The following is a 27,752-nucleotide window of genomic DNA, read 5'->3' on the forward strand; positions in this document are numbered from 1 at the left end:
CAGAATGGGCTAAATAAATGCACGTGATCGCCTTATGAGGTAACCAACAGTAGGACAGTAGTGGTTTGCATTAATTAAAAATTATCAATTTATTACAGACTCAGATATCAAAAATAAATCACAAAATATCACTAGCTGTTTTGTTTAAACATAGGATAGAGTGGGGGAAAATGCCCCCTACTGTTTTTCCCAAAATAACCACAAGATAAAGTTAAGATAAATTTTTATTGTAACTATGGACTATGTTGACGAGCGATGTAGAAATTTTCACCATGAAGCTTACACTGGTGATATACCGGAGAAAAAATGGATTTCACAGTAATGATCTAATTTTCAGCAGTAAGAAAAAAAGTATTTTAAAGCTTGTCGTTTTGTAGAACATCACAGTTATATATGATATGAGAACAGTAGGTCCTGTAGATATAGAGTACGTGTTATTTAATAAAAATATAATTATATTTTCAGAATGACATATTTTTTTCTCAAACATGTGTTTGGACATAACATTTTTTCTCAAACATGTGTTAACACAGTTACCCCCCCACACAAGTGTGTGGGGTAACTATGTTAACTGGGGTGACCCCCTCCCCCCCAAACGCCCCCAAGGCCAGGTGGGGTAAAACGCCCCCAGGGGGCAATGAGCAATTACTGTAATTATTCTGTTCTGAACATCAAACCCTTTGTTTTTCCATCAAATGAATTATAACTGGTTGGTTGAATAAAACTATTTGGACTTTATATTTAAACACTACCTCAAGATAGCATCAGGTAGCTAACTTTTTTTTTTTTCAAATAGACTATTATAATTTTGTAATTCATAATTACTGATTAAATTTATATATATTTAAAATGTAAGCTAAAACGGCCTGTACTATGATTTTGCTGTAAAGGTTTTAAGCAAATTGCTTTGTCAGACTGGGGTGGGGGGTGGAGGGTGGGGTATTTTGCCCTTTAGGTGGGGTAAAACACCCCCTTGGCACAAATTTAATTTTTGTTAAAAATCTAATAACATGGACATTTTTAATACTTGGTTTATAATTTATGTAATTGTCACTAAAACTATGATAACTTTTCTGAACACATTTAACTTTTGTTTCACTGAAATGACACAATCCTTAAGGGGGGCATTAGCAGACAGTGTTAGAAGCCCTAAAATACGATTTTGATTGTTCGCACCGAAAACTGATAGAAAATCACTCCCACTCAAGTCAATAGATAGCCTACTGTAATTCGCAAACTGACTTTGTTTTTATAAAAGTAAATGTAGGAGACATGATTTTTTTATTTTTTTTTTGGCTGGAAATGTTACTATAGTAATTCCAATTTAGAACTTTGGAAACATAACAATTGTTGCAGCCATAAGAAACATGGTCCCAAAACAAGCAGTGCATCTCGCGCAGTTGAATTAGCCAACAGTTGCACGACATCGACTTGTTTATCTATATTTGACTTTGACTGGCTTTTGACGTGATGTCATTTCGGAGTAACATGACAGCAAATAGGACCCAGCAGAGCTCTCCGGCGAACCTCACCTGTCCCCAAACGCACTTTTACTTTTCCACCTGAAGTCGCCTGCAGAATCCCGACATCTGTCAGACTTAAAGATAACGGCATGTTTCCTGCATTGCTCTGCAGTTTGTTGCTCCTGCACGGCTCGCTCGGAGAGATCGTGTTCCGCTGCCCGAGCTGCACCGCGGAGCGCCAGGCGGCGTGTCCCAAGCTCACCACCTCTTGCGAGATTGTCAGAGAACCGGGATGCGGATGCTGTCCGGTTTGCTCCCGGCAGAAGGGCGAGCTGTGCGGCGTCTACACGCCAAGATGCGGGAGCGGTTTGAGGTGTTACCCGAGCGCGAATTCAGAGTTACCGCTGGACCAGCTGATACAGGGACACGGACGATGCGAGAACAAAGTGGACCTGGAGCCCACCATGCCCAACCAGGAGTCAGGACACAGTGGTGAGTCTCAAGACTTCGTGAACATGAACTGATGCACAGCCGCTGCCCAAATCTATGCATATCGTACGGGTGATGTTGCACTTTGATATCTCCTCAATGTTGATTTCTCCTTGATTTGGGAAATCAGCACTGAGTTAAATATCAGTGCAGGGTCTTTGTCCTGACACCCTTTTCTCCACCATCTTGTTTGATTGTTTATACAGCCCCTTTGTTAGATCACCAACTTCTGTCTGAACTGCTTCTGGTGCATCTGCTTATAAGTGCTTGATTTTGTTCATATCAGGATTCTCAGTCATTGGAAAAAACAAACAAAAAAACCCTGGGAATGTCAGTCAGTGTTAAAATTGGGATTTATTTGGGAAGGTCATGGGAATTAATATAGTATTAAAAAGTCATGGTCATAGAGTTAATATTTATGGTTAATTATTGTTTATTTTTGTGTATTATTTATTGAAATATTAAAATATGTTTCAGATATTTAATCAGCTAGAAATGCTCTACAAAATAATAGTTTTATAAGTAATTATAAAAAAAGTGTATAATAATAAAGTGGAAGTAATACATTTATATATAAACATAAAAATACAATAAAAAAACAATTTAAATCAACATAGCCCTATGTTATACTTGCACAACACTCATGACAGGTTTAAAAAAAAAAAACATTTTATATGTATTTTATTAAATTTTTATAGAGCAATATCTAATTCATGGAAAACAAAAATATCTACATAAGGTGCTCAATTTTTGCAAAAGTTAAACTTTTCTCAACTTTGAGTTGCTGGACACACCCACATCCTGTCCTCAGCGGTCACTGAGTTCAGGTCGTTTCATCAATGCAGGTCGCTGCCGATGGGAACGGGGCTTTATCCATTTAAAAAATGACTGGAAAAATCATGGAAATTTCTATAGTCATCGCTGGTCCAAATTTATCAAGTTATGTTACGCTTATCTGGTCTGGTCACAAACACTCGAAAACACTGGGAAAACCATGGAAACTCATTGTCAAATTCTGTGGAAACCCTGTTGTACTTACTTGAATTAGGTGGATAAAGTACCATATAAACCATGCTTTTATTATTATGGTACTTGGGTTTTGATACAATCAGATTAGATCACATGAGCAGCAGCATTAGACATTTGAGGTCAGCTTCTTTTGTGCCTCCTTTAGAAGCAATTGGAGATCTATAACATTGTGACAGCCTATAACATATGTGGCAATGAAACCAACACTTGTGGGTGCAGGAGGATGATCAGTGTTGAAATTTAGTTTAGACCATGGAACCATTGATCCCCCTCAGTAAGCAAACAAGCTTATCACCTGTTAAACTATTGACACAGTAATGTTTGCATTTATTTTATTTGTCTTGGTGGTCCCCGAATAACGGATGTATACGTCTTTGAAACTTTCTCAGGTGTTAGTTCTTTCTGAATAGGGAAATAAGTGTATCATGCACAGTGCTGCCTGTTGCCTTGATAATATCATTTGTATAATCCCATGTGTGTGTCACCAGAGGCCATCTTTTTTGCTCTAAAGGCCAGGATAAGCAGTTCTAACCTTTTGCCATGCACCTGAAATATGTTAAGCCAACATTTTTAGGCTTAATGTCAAAGCTTCTGCATTCCATACAAACATGACTGCAAATGATTTTAGAGGAGATTTTTCAGTGGATATATCAGTTGTATTATCTATTTGTCACAAACAACAATTGTAAGGCTCTCAAAGACATTGAATATGGCAGATAAAGGGTAAGTTTTCCGATTTTCAACCAACTTCGCATTGTGACGTAGTTGGAAGTGTATGTAAATGAACAATGTGTACTTTTTCTCTGTGTAACCTGCACCAAGTCTCCACAGCCTCTTTTCTCTAGATTTTTACTGCATTGACAGCCAGCTTTTAATTTACCAATGGCAAATTACCCCTTTAAGTCACATGGACTTTTCAAATGATACTTTTATTTTGCTTTTTGCAGCTTAGCAGTATAAATCACCGTCTGCTGTGATTGCATGGAAAACAGAAGCTCAGATATTCTGCATTCGTTCTCTTTAATGTTTTCTGGAAGAAATAATATAGTAGTTGGACTTGGGGAAACGCGAGAGTGAGTAAATGATGACAATATCATTTAACTAACAGTTTAATCAAAACTCCATTTGGCAGATTACTTGGCAGTGAGGTGTGTGGTCAGTAACATACACATTTAACTTTCTTTTCTCACTGTTTTCTGTGAGAAGAATTCAAAATCTGCATCAAACCAGTTAGTCCTGTGAGTACGATCACTGAAAGTCTTGTGGAAATCATGTTAGCCAAGACCAGTGTCCACGTCCTGGTCCAGAACTTCTGTTTCTGCTTAACAGAAAACACAAATTATGGCTGATCTAATGAATGCAGAGTATGTTGTCTATTAAGGCTCATTAATGCAGTGAACTATGAATGAATGTTGTAATTATGAAACTGACTAGAAGATGCTACATCCAGGACCTCTGATCCTCTTCTTTGTGTTCGCTGCACGCTTTTGTCTTTTACTGTGTGGCCACTCCTCGGTATAGCTTTAACTAAATGTTGTGATTTGGCACCCAGGCATTGCATCTCAAATGAAGGATCATTCCGCACAGCGGCTGGTGAATAACATTCAGAAGTTTCATCACACTGAGCATCTCTTAATTATCTGAAACCTCACTGTGCATGGTCTTAACTATGAGCATAGTGCACCACCTGTAGTTAGCATTGTTCATATGTCAGGCGGCTGCCTCAAACATGATAGAGCATGCATTAGGACCTGACAAGTGGAACATCTTTAGTAATGACACTTAACCAGTGCGCAGATGCTGGCTTACATAATGTTCCCTTGGCTTTAACTTTGCATCAGTTTCAAGAAGTCTAGAATATTTTGTCCATATCCAGGGTTTTGAGAAGAACTATTTTGCAGCATGTGTGAACACACATCTGAGGAACTCTGTCATCATTATGACCTTTAGCATGGCACTTAAAGGATAAGTTCATGCAAAAATGGAAAATGCCATCATTTATTCACCTTCATGTAGTTCCAATAAAAAGAGCTGCTTTATTTCCAAATGATGGCAGTGTATGCATACAACTTCAAGCCTCATGTTAGTTTATTGTGAAGAACAGACTGAAATCTAAGACATTAGTCGCTAATCTAAAGAGTTCACAGATCTTATTCCAACTTGAGTTCAATTAGAAAAATGCCGTATTTAGATGTCACACCAGATTTCATGGCAATTTTGATGTTCCTGTGTTTTGTTCCTGTATGGATGAAGTGTATGTTGTTGTTTAAAGGATGTTGATTGTTGTAGACACAGATACTATCATGCAAGAAAAATTTCAGACCCGTCTGACAATAAAGTGCTAAATCATATTATATCAAATGCCACTGTTTCTTGCATGGCATGTGTTCTATTACAATAGGTTATTTAACTGCATATGAGATTTCAAAGCTATAGCAGAGGGGGAGATTATTATTAATATTACTTCAGATGACTTGGAATATAGCCCAAACTATATTTGTAAACTTTGGTTAGAATAGTGAACGTCTTAAATTTTGGTCTGTTCTTCATAGAAAAGTCATCATATGACTTCAGAAGACTTGCATGAGTTGTTTAGACTACTTTTATAATACGCTTTGTGCTTTTTGGGGCTTGTCAATTTGTATGGAATAAAAACCAGCCTCAGAAGTTGGCTTAATGTCATTTTTAGGCTTCATGCAAGAATGAAAAAGGTTTGGTACAACATGAGGTTGACTAAAAGTTTGTCATCTTTATTATTATTTAAAAAAATATTTTATTTATTTCACAAAAAGGGACAGTGTACATTAATCAACTTTCATGAATGTAAATGTACCCAAATTAGCCCAAAGGCTAGTTTTCATTGGTAGTCCCTTTGCCAGATGTTATTAAGCCAAAAAACTAGAGGAAAAAAGGAAACAAAATAGAAAAAACAATAACAACGAAATTCAACCAAAAATATACAAACTGACAATAAAAAATAAAGAAATATGTATAAAAAAAAAAATAGAAAGCAGCTTATTAAGATATATAAACAACATTAATGTTCACATTGTTGGTTACGAAGAAGTCATTTCTTAAAATGATGCTTAAATGAGTTAAATGATGTACATTCTCTAATAATTGATTGTGGTATCGAATTCCAAAATAATACCAAAATATTTCAGAATAATATATTCAAAATATTTTTATTTAGCTTAAACCGTTTGAAACATTTCTTGTTTTCATTTTTGTTTTTCAGCTAATATATATATTTTTTTTTTTATGTCAGTTATTGAATAAGATTTTTAATCATTCTAGTTAACAGTATCAACGCCGCTCAAAGTGAGCATCTGTCAATGTATTTTAAGTTGCTTCTGATAAAGTGACAAAACCAGGAATCAAAATAACGAATCTGATGAATCCAAATTTATACCAATCAATATTTTTAAAATAAAATGCACACTAAAATTACGAATACAGTCATGGATCATTAGCTAAAGTCAGGTAAAAAGATGCACCTGTGAACTTTTGCACCGCTTCACTCCAGAAAATCCAGCCTCCTTACAACCAAATGTATCTCATGTTTATTCAAGCTAGTGGTTTGTATCTCATGTTTGTTTTTCAGCCTATTCCTCTTTCTCCTTGAATCGTGTGTACTGTGATTGCCCTTGGATCCCTTCGGGGTCTGATGTGCTGAGACACGCTCTCTTCAACACCTTTCCAGTGTCTGCTGTGGGGATGCCTTGGGTGGCAGCTGCTTGTCGAGACCTGTGACACCAGAGAGGCTCCTTGTAGGCGCCGTGACTTTACTTTTGCTCCGGGGCATCTGGAGTGTCATGGTGTCAAACAAGCAATTGAAATAACAGAAAAGAAAACACTCGGTCCTTTCTCCCCAAGGCTATCCTAGACAACCCCCCACAGACTGGAGAGACGATGAAGGAGCGTCAGCAAAATACACTGTCTGACACATCCAGCCATCTTTCACTGTGCGCTATAATGCTGGCTGCCTGCCTGCCCGACTGATACACATGAAAATGTCAATATTGACTGCAACAGGTATATTCACTATGAAATTGTCTAGTAGCAGCAAGGCTGTGTTAATATCTCTCGGCACACAGCTACATTCCTGTCAGCGGGCCTATTTTATTATGACTGACAAGAATTACGATTTGTTACTTATATGCTGTCATCTTAGCTGTCATGCTGATATCAGCTCAGTTATAATAGTCTTTGGATTTTATAATTAAGAAACATTTATATAGGCCATGCTACAGAATTTATGCAAACTGCTGTCCTGTTTCACAACCAAAAAAACACATTTAAAAAGCATTTAAAGCTGCAGTCCGTAAGTTTTGCCTCTTTGTCGCCATCTGTTTGAAAACCTGGAATTGCAGTTACTTACGGAATTATCTTCCGTGCGTGGTCTGTACTCTGGCACGGATGAATCTAATGTTTTGAGGTGAATGTGATTTATATTTATATTATATTTATGTGTCACTCTTTCCCATAGCTACATGTGTAGATAGGCCCCATTATTTTGAGGTAAATGTGCTCAAAAGTATGAAAAATCTGTGTGTAACTTTAAAGAACGTCACAACCGAACACAGCTTTTCTATAATTAAACACATTTTTTTGGAAATTATTCCATAACATTTAGTTTTTATGTGTACAACTGTTCAGAACCGTGCTGGCTAACCATGTGCTGATTAGCATCTTTGAGCTAGGTTCAAAAGTATCTAAAATTGTCATTACCGAAACAGTCATGACCGAAACATTATCATAAAATTGTCGCTACAGTCACAACCAAAACATGTCATCATTGTTTCAGTAGTGACAAAAGGGAAAGCATAATCCTTTATTTGGGTGACATAAACAAAATTTGACTACAGTTGTGTAATATTTTTGTGTTTTAGCAGTGTTTTAGTATGTGGGTTAAAATTCTGTAGTGTGATGTGGTCGCTACCAAAACAGTAGTTGATGACAGACAAATCAAAAAAGCTGTGAAAATGAACCCTAAAAGACGTGTCTGTTAAATCACCAACAACTTCCAGAAAGCTGGGGTGATGCTCTGACAATCTACTGTCCTCAGGAGACTTTGACACAGAATTACAGATGCTACACAGCAAGATACAAACCTCTGACCAGCACCAAAAATAGAAAGGCAAGATTAGAGTTTGCAAAAAAGTACAAAGGTGAGCCAGAAGAGTTTTGGAACTGTGCTTATGGACTGATGAGACAAAGATGAACCTTTATCTAAGTGATGGGAAAGCAAAAGTGTGGAGAAAAAAGGGAACTGCAAATGATCCCAAGCATGGTGGAGGTGGTGTCATGGCATGGGTATGCATGGCTGCCTCTGGAACAGGCCCTCTCAACTTTACAAAAGAGTAGGGTACAAAACCATCTTGCCTACCAATATTCACGAAAATGCCACCAGATTCATTGGGAAGTGCTTCATATTGCATCAGGACAATGACCCAAAACACCCTGCCAGTTCAGTCAAGGAATTTATAAGGGCAAATAAATGAAAAGTCTGAAAAAATCTTTTTCAGGCTGTCTTTTCAGTTTAGTTTTTGTTAGTTCTTACTCTCTTTACTCTTAGTTTTAGTATTTTCAGTGTTTAATAGTTTCTGGTATTTATATTATTTAGTTTAATTTTAGTATATTTCTCCGACCTGTTAAAGCAAGTTAAAATGATATAATTTAAATAGTAGCCTAAAAAATCCTCAGTGCTGTGTAGTGTTAACAATAGTGTTATCTAGTTTTCCTGATAATGCAGGTGGGTACTAAAATGTACAATATTCTGTATCTAACTTAAAAAAAAAAAAAAATTCATTCATTGTGAAAAAAATTGCTCATCACGTGGATATTGGTTAGGACACAGTGTAAAAGTCCATAATTTGGACTGCATTTTCAACTTTGGCAGAGCTAATCTAAGAGAGCTTGAAGATTTGTATCTTGTTTTGCACTGTCAAAGCAAATATTTCCAGAGACTTTAATACATTCTTTCTGTAAACTAATGGTAGCTGTACTTAGCAAAGTGTCTTCCTGAGACCCACACTTAGCACCGTGCCAAGTGTGTTATCACTGAGTTTTATAAGCTTGTTGCTCAACCGCTTGTCAAAAGCTGAAGCTCAGGCAGTCCTTGACACTCAGGAGGCTGTTGTTGCCAAATGGAGATCAACAGTACTTCACAAAATGAATCCAAGGCATTTCCTGAGGAAAACGTTGACATCAAGCTGTTTCCTCAAAGGCTCAAATCTTAACACTGAAACTAGGTCACTATTATTTGTCAAATTCTAACTGATTATCAAATTGCTTGCTGTTGAGGAATACTACAACCTTAAAGGTACAGGTCACCCAAAAATGCTCTTCAAAACATTTTCTTTCCTGTTCAACAGAAGAATAAATGCATACAGCTTTAGAATGACAAGAAGGTCAGTACATGATGACATTTTTAGGGGTGAGCTGTCACTTTAAGGGTCATTCATATTCACATATATATATTAGTGAAAGATAAAGTTTTGTTTTAGTTTGCACTGTTTCTAGAACATGAGTGTTAATATATAAGTGGATATCTATAAAGCACTTTTCAATTTGATCTTTATTTGCATGCTGTAATAAGTAACCCAGTTATTGATTTAATGTGCATTCATATTTAACTTTTTTATTATTATTTGAGAAGCATCTTTGAAAACCAGCATACTTCTCATCTCAACATCTCATACTTTTTTGTTGAAATCCGTGTTTAGCATATAGAACTTATCAGCAGAAGCACACAAAATCATGCACAGACTCGAGGACTGAATCTCATTCGTCTGCAGAGAACATTTCCTTTGTGCACAGTGGCTGCTGAATCATTGAGGCTCCCTCAGCAGGCCTCTGATTTATGACTGTACAACTTCGCTGTTTAGTCTTTGCATATGCAATTACAGAACAGATAAAAAAGAGAGAGGGAGAGTAGAAGAGAAAGACAGAGAAAAGTGCTGGCATGATCCAGCGTGTATTGAGAAGAGGCTCACGGCGGGTAGTTTAGGTTGAATGAAATCTTAAATGCTTTTTCATCAAATGGGGGAGAAAAAAAATGGGGAACTGCTCCCAGAGGATAGTGAAAAATTACTTCTCAGAACAATTTTCTTAAGTGGAATCTAAGAGAGTACGAAATACTAAGACACTGAACAGATGTTTTAATGATGTAGAGGACACACAGAGGACACCAGTGGAAGTTCCTGTAGGACAGAATAGTAGAAATGGTTTAATTGTCTTTTATACTTGTGGTTAATGGGGAAAGATGTCAACTAGCTCTTTTTTTTTTTGGTTTAAATCAGAATTCGCTTCGTGTTATTTTAGTATTTTGATATATAGCACTGTAGTTTTTATAAAGATTTTGAACTAGCTTTATTTGCATATTTTCTGTTGAATTTTAGTTTATTTTTTAGTAAAAAAGAAATTATTTTTATCATTTTTGTTTAATTTTAAGTTAGTAAGTTTATTAGCTACATAAAAGGAACACAATTTTTTTTAGCTTAAATATTTAATCTAAAACTTACATTTTATTTCAGCTTTTTTTAAATTGAACAAATATATTACTTAATAGTTATCGATAAGAACAGTATGTTTGTTTATATATATATATATATATATATATATATATATATATATATATATATATATATATATATATACAATTTCATCTGAAAGCTTAATTTCCATAGTCATTTGAGAATCAGAGTTGTTTATGCAAGCAGTGGTCATTTTTAGGACCAGCTTTGGCATATCTTTACTTCAATTTCGGTTTCTAAACTATATTGTAAGTGTATCATATGATGTGCCAGGCCAAGTGAAAGCCGTATCAAATTTGAGCTCCAAAAACCTCTTGTACATGCCCAAGGGAAGCCATTCTGCACCCACCAAAACCAACAGTTAGCTTTTGCAAAATCCTCCCACACCTGGTCCTGTTTTGCCGGACATTGGCTTTCCTGTGAGTCGTGTAGTTCCACAAAAGAAAGGAAATTAAATTACATTCTACACTGTTATTTCATGCCGCCGTGGTACAGTGGGTTCTTGAAGTTACAACCTTCACAAAAGGCCACATGGTTATGTAAGGACGAAAGAGTGCCGGATGCACGCCGGCTTTTCGGGCATCGCAGCTGCTTATGTTTTTCTTGCATTACATTTTCATACTGACACATTCTGCTCTCTGCAGCCTGTTTGGAAAAACAACACGGCCACTCAGCTCCCTCTTCCTAGCCGTGTGGGTTGAAAAAGCATTTTCTGTAAATGTTTAACCGGATGGGTAAACTGTGGACAGGTTTCAATCAATGTTAGTGTCTTTTGGGTTGTTTTCCCAGCATGCAGCGGGCCTCAGTTCATCCACAAATTGACCAGAGCTTACTGGTTACAAGAGCTTCATGTTGCGTGTCCCTGAGTGCATGTTTGTATATATCAGTAGATTGTGTACTGTAAACCAATACGACCGGTTATAATCCTGCCGTCAGACCTCTGCATTTTGATAAATCCTGGAGAGAGTCTGCAGTTTCAGCTCATTAGAGAAGTATGCATAGATTAAACCAAATCAGCGGTGATGGAGAAGATTTAAAGTGTTTGATTATGGGTGGTAGTATGCAACCAGAGCAGAACTGACCGTTTTTCAGTTTTCAGATAATAGTTACTGTGATTTAAAAGTGCTATAATGTAAAACATTAAAAAAAAAAACATTCTTATTATTTAATTTTATTTGTTTTTGCACGGCACACCATTTATGCTGTTAATTTTAAAAATATTTATAAAAATCAATCAGGATACCCTGCTTTACTTCAAAATTTTAAACAATTTTTATTTGATTTTATTTATTTTTGCATGTTGGACTATACATACTGTTTTTTTAATGTTAAAAATAATTAAAAAAAAATTATCAGGAGACCCTGTTTTGTTCTGTTTTGCTGTTTTTTTTTTAATGCATCATGTGAAGAGCATCTAAATGTACATCATATAGAGATTCTTGCTAGTTTGTGAGTGAAACATATGTTGGTTGTGCTCTACTAGACGTTTCCAATGATATATGCAAAGGTTATTCAATCTCTGATGTTTTTGCTCATTCCTATCATGATGATGTTCACATTTCATAGAAAATCAAATGAAACTCATTTGTCAGAAAATTAAGAGGTAGGTAAGAGTTAGTCAGATTGCCTATATGCATTACAAAATTCACATTCTAGGTTTTGAGTCAAGTGGGTGTTTTTTGAAAACATTAGTTCTAGTTTAAAGAGTTGAAAATGTTGGTAATCAATATCGGTCCAGAAATGTAAATATAAACCAGTCTTCCCTGCTGAGCTTGTTGCAATTCATTATAGGATTGTATTTTTAATTTTTATGTATGAGAGATGTAATGCTGTCTTAATGCAGATATTCTTATTTGAACAGGTATTGTGCCAGAGGTATGTCTGTGATGTTGAGGTTTTGGAACCGACTCAGTATGTAACTTCACAAGTGGCACTTGACTTTTCAACAGCGTGTCATGCCTCCTTGGGAGAAGCGAGAGAAAAACCGGCCTAGGCCCTGAAAAGAGTTCCTGTCCACTCCCCAACCGCACAGCCCACACACTAAGCCTTTGGAAAGAGAGAGGAACTGTGAGTGGGAAGTGTTGCTGGTGTAGGCCCAGGGATGAGAGTGTGGAACAGGGATGCTTCCGAGGATACGTAATGGCAGGTGTCTGTTGAAGCATGCCCGCCAATAATTTCTTCAATGAGGCAAACTCTGGCAGAGTCGCCTGCTATTTCAGACACTATTCTTAGGTCTGTTCCTGACAATTGGGCTTGAAACTTTAGACCACAGTATTTGGTGCTGGACAATGCTCAGAGCGATCACCCCCCTTCAGATCTCTAGGCTCCCATACTCACCCTACGCTGACTTCATTCGAGCGGCTCTGGGCTCGTGGCCTGAGGGTTCTGCTTTTTAATGTCGATGGGCCAGACACCGAGCAGATCTGAATGCAGGCAAGAGTTTCAAAGGGCCAGCTGGAGTCCAAGTGACCCGCTCTGTGCAAGTGACGTTACGCTAAGGGACACACAACTAATTTGCCCCATACAAAGTCCAAAAGTACATATTTGCTGTTACAGTACATTTAGAATCAAATACATAGAGGTTTGTTCAGCGGTCTCTGTGCTTTGATGCTGCCCCCAAATTTAAGGGGTCAGAGAAGAATATGCTGTATTGTCAAATTATTTAATTCAAAATAGTTTAGGCACTCACTCACACTGTTTCAAACCTGTAAGATTTTCTTTCTTCAGTGCAACACAAAATAAGATTTTTTTTTTTTTTTTTTCATACAATGAATGTAATATTTTTGATAAACTATTCCTTAAAATAAGGATAAAAGTCTCTTTTTGTTGTTAGTAGTTCACTTGTGATTTGCCAGGCACGTTTTAACTTAAAAGGCGCATATCTCTTCACAGGCCTCTATGACTATCTGAATCAAGAGCTGTCATTAATCCCAGTCTTTAACTTTCTCTCTGCCTTGCTTTGATGCGCTGCCAGAACACTGATCCTGGGTTTGCTTTCATTGACAAAAAAGATAGCTTGCGGTCTTTGACATGTGAGCAATAATCCAAATTTCTATAAATAATATGTCAATTTGTTATGCAACGTCTAACCTAACAGGGTTGTGCAGCATTCACACTTTAATTGACAATAGCTTTTAAGAAGTAATTCAGTTTCTGAATTTTATTTTGAATTACACTGAATTCAGTTGGCAGAATTCAAAATTCAAAGAAATTTATACAACAGCTGTAAGTGAAATATATTTATTTGCATATGTATGTAATATTTATTCATTTATTTATACAAATAGTTGACTCTGTAGTTTACAGTATATGTCCCTATATTAGTAGCGATGTTGTCATATATGTGACACATAAGACAATATATTATTATCACGTATATCCATCTTCTGGATATATGTATGTATAGGTTTATAACATACATGAAATTCCCATAGTAAAATTTGTTTATAAACATATATTTAAATGATGTATATGGTTAATTTTTATATGGCATTGCACGTTATGACCATATATGTTAACAATATATTAAAATGGTATATTGTGTTATATGATATTACCATATATGTTAACAATATATATATCAAAATTGTATATGGTACTATATGTTTTGACCATTTGTTAACAACATATATTGAATTTATATATGCAAGTTTATTAGCCATATATGCCTAAAAGATACTGCTCATTGTAAATCATATAATAAATTATTATTGGGGGGGGGGGGGGTGAATCTGGTGGCATTTTCTTGAATATTGGTAGGCAAGATGGTTTTGTACCCTTCCAAATTAATTCTGCTACTGTCATCATACATTAAGTCATCAGTAAAGGTGAGAGGGTCTGTTCCAGAGACAGCCATGCATGCCCATGCCATGACACCACCTCCACCATGCTTTACAGATGAGGCTGTATGCTTGGGATCATTTGCAGTTCCCTTTTTTTCTCCACATTTTTGCTTTCCCATCACTTAGATAAAGGTTCATCTTTGTCTCATCGGTCCATAAACACAGTTTCAAAACTCTTCTGGCTCACCTTTGTGCTTTTTCGCAAACTCTAATCTTGCCTTTCTATTTTTGGTGCTGGTCAGAGGTTTGCATCTTGCTGTGTAGCATCTGTAATTCTGTGCCAAAGTCTCCTGAGGACAGTAGATTGTCAGAGCATCACCCCAGCTTTCTGGAGGTTGTTGGTGATTTTACAGACACGTCTTTTAGGGTTCATTTTCACAGCTTTTATGATTTGTCTGTCATCAACTACTGTTGTTTTCTCAGCTGATCAGGTAGTCGTTGGTTGCTGGTGGTTTCCAAACTCTTGATTTCTCCATGACTTTTATTTTTCGCTAGAGCTCTAATTGACTTCCTCTTTTCTTTTAGCATCCAAATTGCTTGCTTTTCTCTCAAAGTCAGCTCCCTCATCTTCATCCTGGTTTGTGTGTCATCATCGAATGCAAGATTCAGAATGCAGAAGTAATAGATATAACTGATACAACACATTCAGAATTAATGCAACAGGACACAGCTGATCACTTAGAAAGACCTGTGAGGCAACTGTTCCAATACTTATGCTCACATCAGATAGACTGATAGAGGGATGAAATCTAAAAGTGCTGATCTTCTTAGCTGGTAAAACATCTATGTGTTGAATCACCCAATAATAAAATGTGACATTCTGTGGTTTTGTCTCATATTTATCTTTTAATCATATTTGTAAATGTCTTGACTCCACAGCCAACAGAGCAATTTTGTCTTTACTGTTCCAATACTTATGGAGGGCACTGTATATTAATAATTATATAAATTCCATATAAATGTATTATACATGCATAAACATATATTTTTGTATGGGGTAAATTTATATGTCAATATATGAAATTGTCCCATTTTCTAATAGGATTCATATATGAACAGTGGCGGATTGGCCATCTGGAGCACCGGGAGTTTTCCCGGTGGGCCGCTGTACAATGTGGGCCGGCCCTTTGCGTAATATATATAAAAAATGGATTGTAGTAAATGTACATATATCCCTCCATCGGCCCAGACGAGTGGCCCAGGCCGTGCGGCACACACCATTCAAAAATTCTAATTAATTTAGTGTGCTCCGGCTCAAAAGCACTCATCAGTGTCAAAATGTTAGAAATAGCCAATCAAAGTGTAGAAGGCAGGATTTACTGTTCACAGACACTGAGCTGTGTGACTTGAATGCGAGCTGAGGTAAGATGTAAGCAGCTAAACATGACGAGACAATTCAGCAGTATTTGCCAACCGTTTAGTTAAACGACAGACATTAATTTTCAGGAATGCAAACTACTACTAGCCTTTTCAAATTTCTCAAATTTTTATGCGTTATTCGAATCGTCACAATATAGGCTATAATGCAGTTTTCAGCAGCATGAGATAAGAGTTAATGTAAATCTGCTGTTTTCCGTGATTTCACGTGTCTAAGAAAATGTTTAAAAATCTATAAAAATCATTCTCAATCTTACTCTAGAACAATGTAAATCTGAAGACTTTTGAAAGTGATTTATATTATAGGCCTAATAAAAATATAATTTGCTTATTAATTCACATGCATTAGCCTATTTTATATACACACTGGTGGTTAAAAGTCTGAAATAAGTAAGGCTTTTTATTTATTTATTTGAAAGCAGATTGAATTTATTTGATCAAAAATACAGTAAAACAATTGCCTAATATTATGAAATATTACACTTAAAATGGTTTAGGATGTTTTAAAATGTAATTTATTTCTGTGATCAAAGCTGAATTTTCAGCATCATTACTCCAGTCTTCAGTGTCCCTTCAGAAATCATTCTAATACTGCCTAATTTGCTTCTTAATTATCACTTATTATTTGTGATCAGTTACTAATAATGGTTTTATTATTGGTATAATGGTTCTCAGTTAAAGAACAGCATTTATTTGAAATATAAGTACTTTGTAATAAGTGTAAATATCAATTTAATCAAAGTCCCTTTTTGTATTCTTTAATCTTTGATTTAATGCAACATTGTTGAAGAAAAATATTAATTTATATTTTTTAAATCTTACCCAAGACTGAATGGTATCACATTTTCCACAAAAATATGAAGCAGCACAACAGTTTTCAACATTCATAATAATCATAAATGTTTCTTGAGCAGCAAATCAGCATATTCGAATGATTTCTGAAGGATCATGTGACACTGAAGAGTAATGATGCTGAAAATTCAGCTTTGATCACAGCAATCAATTATATTTTACTACATAGTCACATATAAGACAGCTGTTTTAAATTGTAACATTATATATTTCACGGTACTTTTTACTGTATTTTTCATCATCAAAATAATTTGTATACTCTTTTCCACAATTGGAGCTCTATTCCTTAAAATGATAGATGTCAAATTCCTGAAAAAGGACAACTATATGACCAATAGAAAGGACCCATAAAAACAGTCTGCATTCTGCACTGTTCAAGTCGTCTAGACGATACCAGATCATTGTGTCATATGGACTGATAATATTGGTATTTAACTTTAGTGACTGTCCCTTGTAAAAATTCTTTAAAATGATTTACTATTTGCCATATACACCAGAAAAGACAAATTATAATGTCAAGAATATGCCACTCATTTATGGTTGGTGTTACGGACCGGGTTTGGTGGGCCGCTCTGTGCCAAAAAGTCCAGGGCCACTTTTTGGCCCCAGCCCACCCCTGTATATGAATAGGGCATATATAAAACATGTATTGCATATATGGGTATTTCGTATATGCACACATATTACATTTCTGTATGGGTGGTTATGCTGAACTCATCATTTTAATTAATTAAATTCCCCCCTTAACATCCTGTATGCCTGTTTTTCAGCTCATGATTTGAAAGAGAGCCAATGATAAAAGTTTACCCAAATCCTTTAACCTACTCTTCCTTCATTAGGAGAATTAAATGGCACGCGGTCCCCTCCAGTGAAAAAGCCTGGCAAAGAAAACAACTACCAGCACATCAAGGAAATAGCTGTGAAGCAGCATCTCAACAACAAGAGGACCAGGATGTACAGCCCCCAGGACGATCCCAAAACACCTCACCCCAGACAGGTGAGTGTCCTGTTGTGAAGAATCACAGGGCAACACAGCAAATATTAGACCTAAAAATATAAAAACCTGTATTCACCTTGAATGTCATTGTGTTCAGTACGGCAGTGCCCTCTTCTGGTTATCAAACCAACACACCACATACACAACGCCACAGACTCACTCTCACACACACACACACACACACACACACACACACACACACACACACACACACACACTCACTGTGACATAGATATTCTCTTTTCTGTATCAGCTAAACATTAATTTTCCTAACACAGTCTTCTGGGGTTCAGATTTACGGTATGTCCTTTGTACAACCCTCTATATTTGATGTTGCTATAATTCTGTGGTTTGAGGTTGTTAGTCAGTGTATAATTTATTGCCTCAGTATGTTATTTTCGTGATTGGAGCTGTGCAAAAACTGCTGTAAGCTGATTTTCGGGTGTTTTTCATATTAAGCCTGTTTCTGGTGCCATTTCCACTATGTTTTCAGTCAAAAACATATGATCATTTCCTTAGTTACCTAATTAGCCAGAGATTTCTGGTGTCTAAAACACTGCCCGGTGATAGCATACATTCGCATTGGGATTGCCAAGGCAGAACAAACGGCTGCCGTCTCTGCTGAAACAAGGAATGAGCCAGTGCTTGTCGAATTTGGCCATCACGCAAATCCATAGCGAGTTAATTAACTATTCTTGGACTTGTACCATGTTTTACCTGGACTCTTAAATCCTTAGCCAAGTGACCACTGCAACACCCCAATCAGCATCTCTATCATACATCATCTAATGTTTTGAGCCAATAGACAAATTGTCTTGCTAATTTACTTCAGTTGGCAAGTCAAATTTCTTTCTTTTTTTTTTTTTTAAGTACAACTTGAAGTAAATGGCAGTTCTGGTAGTTTTCTTAGTAGCTCAGATGTAGGGCTTGTTTTGCATGACATCTTTATAAGATCTAGCCTGTTTGCTTTACGTTGTCATATTAGCATATCCTCACCATTTAAAGGATGCTCCAAGCGCATTGATCTGGAAAACAGTCCTACATTGACTCATATTTTCCTCCTCATTGAACGTATTCTATAGCTGCTATTAGGCAAGAAATAGTTAAAGAAAAAGACAATCGATGCGACCATAAACAAACAGCAGCGGAGACAACAATAGCTGTCCTATGAAGCACACTGGGTCTGGTTTGCCCAACCTGAAAGCAATAGTAACTACGGCTAAATGATTTGTTGATAAAGCAAATGGATGTTGGAAAGTACCATCAAAAAGGTAGATGCAATACAAAATAAGAAGCCAATGCAATAAAAATTCAAACCAATGATAATGGTAGGGTAATAAAAAGGTAGGGTAATAAAAAGCCAAACCGAATAAACAAGTTTTCTGTAAACCAGTAGCGTAACCATCACATATCCCATGAAAAGCAGACATTCAAGGAGAATGTCAGGGTGACGGCATGTCCGATGACAGCAGGGGACTGCTCACTGCTGTGTGATGGAGCACTTTTCATCCACACGATACGGATAAGATCCCTGGCAGGCCCTCTTCCCCCAGTGCCCTCTTATCCTGGGCCAAGCAGGGAGCAGCCATCATGAGAGATATAGGGAAAAAGAGAAGGAACAGGAGACAGGAATGGTCTTTGATGCCGATGCCTGTCCTTGCAGAGAGGTAGGGAGGCCGAACTAAGCCAGCAAATTAGCTCGAGTACGAGATTTATATCAGCCACACAAATGTTTCATGAGGCCGCCGGCCTGCTGTTTATCTAGCTCTCCTTATATAACTGTTTATTTGAGGAGTTTTATTAGAACTAACTTTTTATTATATGAAGGTCACATTAACTCTATCTTTTACCACATTTTGCTATGCCATCATCACTTATTTTTGCTACTTTTCAAATGCGGGTTTATTTAAAAAAATAAAAATAAAAATTGCATTTCACAACCCAAATTTTCCTCTGATAAAGTTTTTTTTTTTTTTTTTTTACTGTACTTGTTTAGCAATGTAAATCTACAGCATATTTTTAAACTGAAAGATTTCTGATGCCTTAGCACAGCATACGCGCAATTTTCTTTTCACATCATTTCTGTCTGTAATCTTGTGCATTTAATGGAAACATTTTGAAAATATTATAGAATTGTGTGTATTACGATAAAGGAGATTGACAAAATAAACTAGTGAGCATGTAAAAATGTGGTTTAATATGTTTTAAGAGTTAAAGAGATACTCAAATACGTGTTTGTGTGTGTGTGTGTGTGTGTGTGTGTCTGCTTGTTTTTGTGGTTTATGAGGACACAAATTTGTATAATGACACTGGGATGACAGAGGTATTACAATGTGAAGGTGATTTATAAGGACACTTATTGTGTCCCTGTAATTCAAAAGACTTAAAAAGCATTCTAAATTGTGTTTTTTTTTTTTTTTTTAAATCTAAAAAGGTGATAGAAAATACAGTTTGTACAGTATTAAATCCATTATGACTATGGAGAGTCCTCATAAACCATAAAAACCAATATGTGTGTGTGTGCATGTTTATGTGGTTTATGAGGACACAAATTTGTATAATGACATGGGTATGACAGAGGTATTACAATATGAAGGTGGTTTATGAGGACACTGCCTATGTCCCCGTAATTCAAAAGGCTTAAAAAACATACTAAATGGTGTTTTTTTGAAAATCTAAAAATGCACAAAGTCTCCTGTGAGGGCTAAGTTTAGGTGTAGGGTTGGTGTAGGGCAATAGCACACACAGTTTGTTCAATATAAAAACCATTACGCCTATGGAGAGTCCCCATAAACCACAAAAACCAACTTGTGTGTGTGTGTGTGTGTGTGTGTGTGTTTGGTCTTACAGAGCCAGTGTCAACAAGAGCTGGACAGAGTTTTGGAGAACATCTCCCGAATGACGTTCCATGACAACAAGGGACCTTTGGAAAATCTTTATGACCTGAAGTTCCCCAACTGTGACAAGACAGGACAGTACAACCTTAAGCAGGTGAAAAGACCAATATTAAACTCAAACTTTCAAAGACATCATCATGGTCGGAAATTAGCAGTTTTGGTAGCTCAAATAGTTTTTCTTTTGAAGTCTTCTTGTCCGTTTTCAATTTGAGATATTTTCCATGTCACTTGCAGCATTGGCCGGGAGATTAGCACAAAAAGTACTCACATTTGGATGGCAGCGGGTGTTAATTTCACTATAGGGAAATAGCAATATGAGACATTGCACAACCTTTCAATCTGCAGCATCCTGCTGTTTTATTATCCAATTTCATGTGGAAGGTTCAATAAAGAGTCAAAGATGGAGCCAAAGAGAAACTGTGTATAAAACCTTCCCACATTCTCTACAGAAGGCTGTTTTATCAAAGCCAAGGCAACCGTATCTGAGCTGAGAGTTACAAGCTAATGAAAATTTTGCTGACCGACTGACCTGTCTGTTGGGTGACTTGCCTTGGTTTTTAGAGACATCAAAGGAAAGGTACACTCTTTTATCTCAATGCCTTTCTTACTCATCTTTTACATGCTGATGAGATGAAATGGGAAACATTTTTTACAGTTTTTTTGGATCTCAGGTTCTGATGTCACACTTCTACTCAGGAGTTTCATAAGAAGTCTTAACAATGCCTCAAACTGTGCTTAGATTTGTAAAGATACCAACGTCTGCAAGTAGATGTCAATATAAAGAGATCTCAATATAAACTCTCATGACTAAATGAACAAATTATTCATATCTGCATTAATTTTATAATTATCTTACTGTATATGTGAAGTTTTACATATGCTGTATGTATGTACTGGTCCTTTTAAAAAAATTAGCATATTGTGATAAAGTTAATTATTTTCTGTAATGTACTGATAAACATTAGACTTTCATATATTTTAGATTCATTACAACACAACTGAAGTAGTTCAAGCCTTTTATTGTTTTAATATTGATGATTTTGGCATACAGCTCATGAAAACCCAAAATTCCTATCTCAAAAAATTAGCATATCATGAAAAGGTTCTCTAAACGAGCTATTAACCTAATCATCTGAATCAACTAATTAACTCTAAACACCTGCAAAAGATTCCTGAGGCTTTTAAAAACTCCCAGCCTGGTTCATTACTCAAAACCGCAATCATGGGTAAGACTGCCGACCTGACTGCTGTCCAGAAGGCCATCATTGACACCCTCAAGCAAGAGGGTAAGACACAGAAAGAAATTTCTGAACGAATAGGCTGTTCCCAGAGTGCTGTATCAAGGCACCTCAGTGGGAAGTCTGTGGGAAGGAAAAAGTGTGGCAGAAAACGCAGCACAACGAGAAGAGGTGACCGGACCCTGAGGAAGATTGTGGAGAAGGACCGATTCCAGACCTTGGGGGACCTGCGGAAGCAGTGGACTGAGTCTGGAGTAGAAACATCCAGAGCCACCGTGTACAGGCGTGTGCAGGAAATGGGCTACAGGTGCCGCATTCCCCAGGTCAAGCCACTTTTGAACCAGAAACGGCGGCAGAAGCGCCTGACCTGGGCTACAGAGAAGCAGCACTGGACTGTTGCTCAGTGGTCCAAAGTACTTTTTTCGGATGAACGCAAATTTTGCATGTCATTCGGAAATCAAGGTGCCAGAGTCTGGAGGAAGACTGGGGAGAGGGAAATGCCAAAATGCCTGAAGTCCAGTGTCAAGTACCCACAGTCAGTGCTGCTGGTGTTGGTCCACTGTGTTTTATCAAGGGCAGGGTCAATGCAGCTAGCTATCAGGAGATTTTGGAGCACTTCATGCTTCCATCTGCTGAAAAGCTTTATGGAGATGAAGATTTCATTTTTCAGCACGACCTGGCACCTGCTCACAGTGCCAAAACCACTGGTAAATGGTTTACTGACCATGGTATTACTGTGCTCAATTGGCCTGCCAACTCTCCTGACCTGAACCCCATAGAGAATCTGTGGGATATTGTGAAGAGAAAGTTGAGAGACGCAAGACCCAACACTCTGGATGAGCTTAAGGCCGCTATCGAAGCATCCTGGGCCTCCATAACACCTCAGCAGTGCCACAGGCTGATTGCCTCCATGCCACGCCGCATTGAAGCAGTCATTTCTGCAAAAGGATTCCCGACCAAGTATTGAGTGCATAACTGAACATAATTATTTGAAGGTTGACTTTTTTTGTATTAAAAACACTTTTCTTTTGATGAAATATGCAAATTTTTTGAGATAGGAATTTTGGGTTTTCATGAGCTGTATGCCAAAATCATCAATATTAAAACAATAAAAGGCTTGAACTACTTCAGTTGTGTTGTAATGAATCTAAAATATATGAAAGTCTAATGTTTATCAGTACATTACAGAAAATAATGAACTTTATCACAATATGCTAATTTTTTGAGAAGGACCTGTATATACTTTTTTTTTTTTTTGCTGACACTTTCTGACAGAGCTTGCTAACTGAAACCTTCATGAGTTAACAGTTATGTTCACAATTATGATATAATATTTCTGTGTCCTGGCATGACATGTTGCAGCTTAAACAGGACAAACGTGTCCCGGAGAAGTAAACGGGTATGTTGTTTTGACATGAAAACCTTGTTCCCAGGGCTCAAAACAGTGTACCTCACCACACTTAATTGTATTGCAATCATACTGTTCTTTTTGCAATTGTTGTAACTGTCAGTTTTTGTTCTTTGCCATTGGAGGACAAAATTGAGAATCTGTTTTTTTCCCTATTTTGGGTCGCAGCGTCAGCTATGTCCAGTTCAATTATGACCTCATTTTGGGAGTGCTCAGTAGGGGTCAATGAGATGTGCTGGGCCAAATGAGGCGGGAGGGCTGTTTTGGGGTAGCGCCTCCACCCCGTACTCGCCCGAGAGCTTCATTAAACCCCCAACACCTACCGTGTCCCGCCCGTCTCTCATCATCTTCTCTCTCTTGTGTTCCAGTGCAACATGTCCAGCCACGGACAGAGGGGCGAGTGTTGGTGTGTCAACCCCTACACTGGTGTCCAGATACCCTCGTCCCCCAAAGTGAGGGGGGACCCCAACTGCAGCCAGTACTACGATGGTCCCGAGCTGGAACCGCCCACCAGCCAGCAGAAATAGACGCACCCTCGCCCTGAATGGAGACGCCCCGGGTCGAAAACGAAGAGAGTTAAAACGAGTGCAAGAGCGATGTGCATGTGTGTAATTCTGTACGTGTATGTATATGTATATTTTCGCAATAGTATGATCTGTATTGTCGATAGGAGTCAGATGTGAAAGTCACATGCCAGCAAAGACAAGCAAGTCAAGGACAGGTAGTTAAACCTCCCCTTTCTCAAATCCAGATAACTGTACTCCAAATTTAACTTTGAGTGATTGTTTTTTTTCTGCCTATTTATAGGCTCGTCTGGTGCCTTTTAATCTTGTGACTGAGTCTGGTTGCAGAGAGTCGCTTATACAGCATTTGCAGCTGTTCGGTGCGAAGATGTGTCCCTTTAATTCTCCCTTTTGTCTTTGGAGACCCAATGAAAATGGTGGCGTGTTTTTTTGCACCATTGGTTGCCAGAAACAAACAGCAACTGCTAAACGCACAAAAGCAGCAGCTTGACGTTGATTTAAAAGTGAATCCCAAATTTTTTAAACCAAAAATACAAAGCAGAGGGGTCTTTTTTGGGCTGATTTGAGAGGATCTGTGCAAGAGGGGGGTTGGAGATGTGCTTTTTGGCTATTTTGACTGCTTGAGTACCCAATATTTGTCGATATGCATCAAACTGGCGTTTTTTCTGCATGAGTGTTGCATTTTTAAGACCAAAACATTTTCAAAATGTGTCTCTAAACCACTGCTTTTGTTTCCATTCAGTTGCTTCATGCTGAAATTCGCCACATACATGGGTTGCCTATACGGTGTCGCTGCAAATTTCTGCCCCATATAACCAATTGGAGTGCAAGTTACAAAAGGCCCAAAATGTCAAATAATCGCTAAATTGAAAGTGAGGCCCCTTTTTGGCACATATTACTGACCTTCAATCAGCATCATATGTTCTGAAGTTCAAGTGTGTTTTTACAGTCAATAATTGCTGTTGCTTCCAACAGTACTCAAGATCTGGCTATCCCTGTTCCTGGCAGCTGATAGACCTCTGTTCTCGTTCTGCGTCTCTACCATGTGGTAGAATGCAGGTGGTGTATGTGTGTGTTTGTAGAGTGGGGATCAGCATTTACTAATGATGTGCTGACAGAGGGCTAGATTAGGACACAGGGCTGACATTGACAAATGTGATATAAAGTGGGTTAAGTGCCTATAAATAAACACAGGTTTGCCTGCAGTGCCAGTGGGCTGTGCCTTACCTTGCTTCACTCTCATCTGCAGAGGGATGTGTTGGGGTTTGGCAAGGGTGATTTTGCCCAGTGTAACGCTTGAATGAGGTTAGTTGAAGAGTCCTGTGGAGGAATGTGAAGTGGTGCATGGGTTTAGTGAGCTTGTTTAACCAATTCTTTTACCATTTTTTCCCCCAACTGAGTGAAAACGTATTTTATTCCTTGAACAGCCCAATGCAAAATAATTTTCTAAAATAAATAAATAAAAATGTTTGACGTTACTACTGGGTTAAAATTGGCTAAGGTCATAAAGATCCAATAGAAAATGACAAACAAAGTAACATACAGTGGGATTCAAAATCTGACCCTGGGACTCAAAATATACATTAAACCTAGAAATAAAATAAAGGTTTAGGATTCTGAACATTTTTATACAGGAAAAAAAAAATCTGATTATGTAATGTCTGGGTCATCAATTAGTAAGTATATTTGTCAAGTTTGGTGCTGGTAAGATTCATATATTGTTTTGGAAACAGTATTTTTTTTTTTCCTTCAAGATTCATTAATGAATAGAAAGTTACATGAATAGAACAGAATTTAGCTCAAATAAAAATCTTTTGTCACTTTAGATAAATTTACTGCATAAATTTAAGTTTCTTAAAAAAAAAGTTACTGACCCCAAAACAATGCAAAATAGAAGTATTCTAGACAGTGTTCGAACTATACCGTGGACTTTGGGGGAGCCCACTTGTTTTTTTTTTGTTTTTTTTTATAACACTGGGGGGTTCGTGCGCTTGCGCGTGCCTCAAATGAGGACTTACAGGCACTATATGCAAGCACTATATAGGATAAATCACTATACAGGAGTTACCCTTTTATACTTTATCGACACAAATTAATGGGTGAAACAACAAACAGCCACCCACAAATAGTCTATAAACAAAGCATCAGGCTGTCTTTGAGTTCACATGAACAACGGTTAAAGTTACTCGTCAGGTTACAGAAGAATACCATAATTTCTCCGTTCAATTAGGCCTAAGACATTGAGAGTCACGCAGACCTATAACAACCCAGCCACAACACATAATTGCGAATAGCATGCCTTACCTTAACACAGAATGCCTTGTGTTCTTTTTGCCATGGTGGCTATATGATGCTAATTGCAGAATGGATATCAAGGACTTCGCGCGCAGATCAACGGCCTCCAAAGTTTATATTTTTTCTACGAATCTTTGAGTTAACACGTACTAAACATGAGTGGAATTTGCACCGCAGCGCTCCCACACCTTGTTGCTCAAGACAAGAATAGCATGTATATTTATCTTTATTGAAGTGAATTAGGTTTAAATCGCCGTCATGCATGAATGAATGATATTTTTGCAATTTTACACATAATAATCCACGATGATCACATTACACAAAACTGAAATTGCACATCAAAATAACACATTGTCAATATTTTTTGAGACCCCAAAATTTCACAAATCACATTTTCAGGGGAGCCCATGTCTTATTAAGGGTAGCTGAGCTCCCCCGTAGTTCACACCCTGAGTCTAAATAGATATGACTAGTGAGATTTAATGGGTTAACTTTCTCTGTCAATGTACTGCTAATGTACTGTTGGATTGCACTGGGCGTTCCTACTACTCTGTGTTCTGGCGTCATTGGTGGCCTGTGTGAATGGCCAAAGCTTCTGACAATTTGATCACAAATGGGACAAGAATCCAGCTGCTGCTCATGAATTTCAACTTTTAAAATTCTGATTCCTGTATTTTCAGTGTAGCCTTTTGGATGCCGCTGTATATGACCTTATTGTCATATCGCTGAAAATTGGCAGTGTGAACAGCAATCAAGGGTTGTTAAAGGGCAGCATCATCCCGTGATTAAGTTATATTTTAATTCACTACCCATATCTCTACCTCTTAATATCTCTTCCCCATCTGTCTCTCTCTTTCCCGTCCTCTCTTTCTCTGTGAGCGTTGAATTGAACAGCTCAATCCAGAAATAGAAGTCGATCAAGCTTTAACATTGATCCTAACGTGTTAGACAGTGTTCAGCCCAGCGTTTGCTTTTGTAGCTTAGCCTTCGATATATTACCACATTAACCGTCAGTATCTTTCACAGTATTACCACATCTCGCTCGCCCTTAGTAGTAGCTTATATGTATTTACTTTATCTAGTTAGCATTGTGCTAACTACCGCAACAGACTGGCTCTCCAGAATCGTGCAGCCTCGTGTGATTTTGGTGCCTCACGGATAGATTTGCTGAGACACGGGCTACGAGTTTTCCGTTTAGTTTTTTATTTTTCAAAATAGATCGCTGCCTGCCCTCCAGTGGCACAGTAAATTTTACGGTATCTCGAGTTTGTCCTAGTTTGAAAACAGTGTGAAACCAATCCCTGTGGTTTTCGGGCATATTGATTTGCCAGAGCGGTTCCAATGGGATGGAAGTGTTCACGTATGCGTGTGTGTGTTTCTGTGTATTTGTGTGAATATTTCGATGCTGTGCCATGCCTGGAGCCAGTGTGATGGTGGGAAGGATTGCTTGCCATCTGGTGCAGTGTAAAACTGTCAGAGCCGGTCTCTGCTTTTGGAGAGTCTCACACAAATGACAAATGGGAATTTCTTGAGCAAATCCAAATGCCTTGTGCCATGCCAGCATCTCACATGCCTTTTTTTTCTGTAATTCATTGCGTATCCTGTGTGTCATGAGATGCGGTGGTATTAAATAATATACATTACTCAAAGCATGCTCCTTGTGTCCACTGTCATGCGAATGGTGCATGAACTGAGTTTTCTGTACAACTGCAATGGAAAAAGCCATAAATGCATGCAAAAATAGACATTGGTTTTAAAATCTTGTAATAAAATCCAGCATGATTAAATGTATTACCTTTCAGA

The 27,752-nt window shown here is 37.5% G+C and overlaps 1 protein-coding gene across 1 annotated transcript; it reads left to right on the forward strand.

Moving 5' to 3' along the window:
• Window positions 1-1,358: 1,358 nt before the first annotated feature.
• Window positions 1,359-27,740, forward strand: LOC306875860 (insulin-like growth factor-binding protein 2-B). The gene is made up of 4 exons (XM_079426609.1): window positions 1,359-1,955; window positions 17,430-17,587; window positions 20,438-20,578; window positions 23,499-27,740. Exons 1-4 carry the CDS (start codon window positions 1,613-1,615, stop codon window positions 23,655-23,657), a joined length of 801 nt encoding a protein of 266 aa, XP_079282735.1. The 5' UTR covers window positions 1,359-1,612; the 3' UTR covers window positions 23,658-27,740.
• Window positions 27,741-27,752: the final 12 nt, after the last annotated feature.

Source organism: Barbus barbus (genome assembly GCF_936440315.1).
Source record: "Barbus barbus genome assembly, chromosome: 10".
NCBI classification, from domain to species: Eukaryota; Metazoa; Chordata; class Actinopteri; order Cypriniformes; family Cyprinidae; genus Barbus; species Barbus barbus.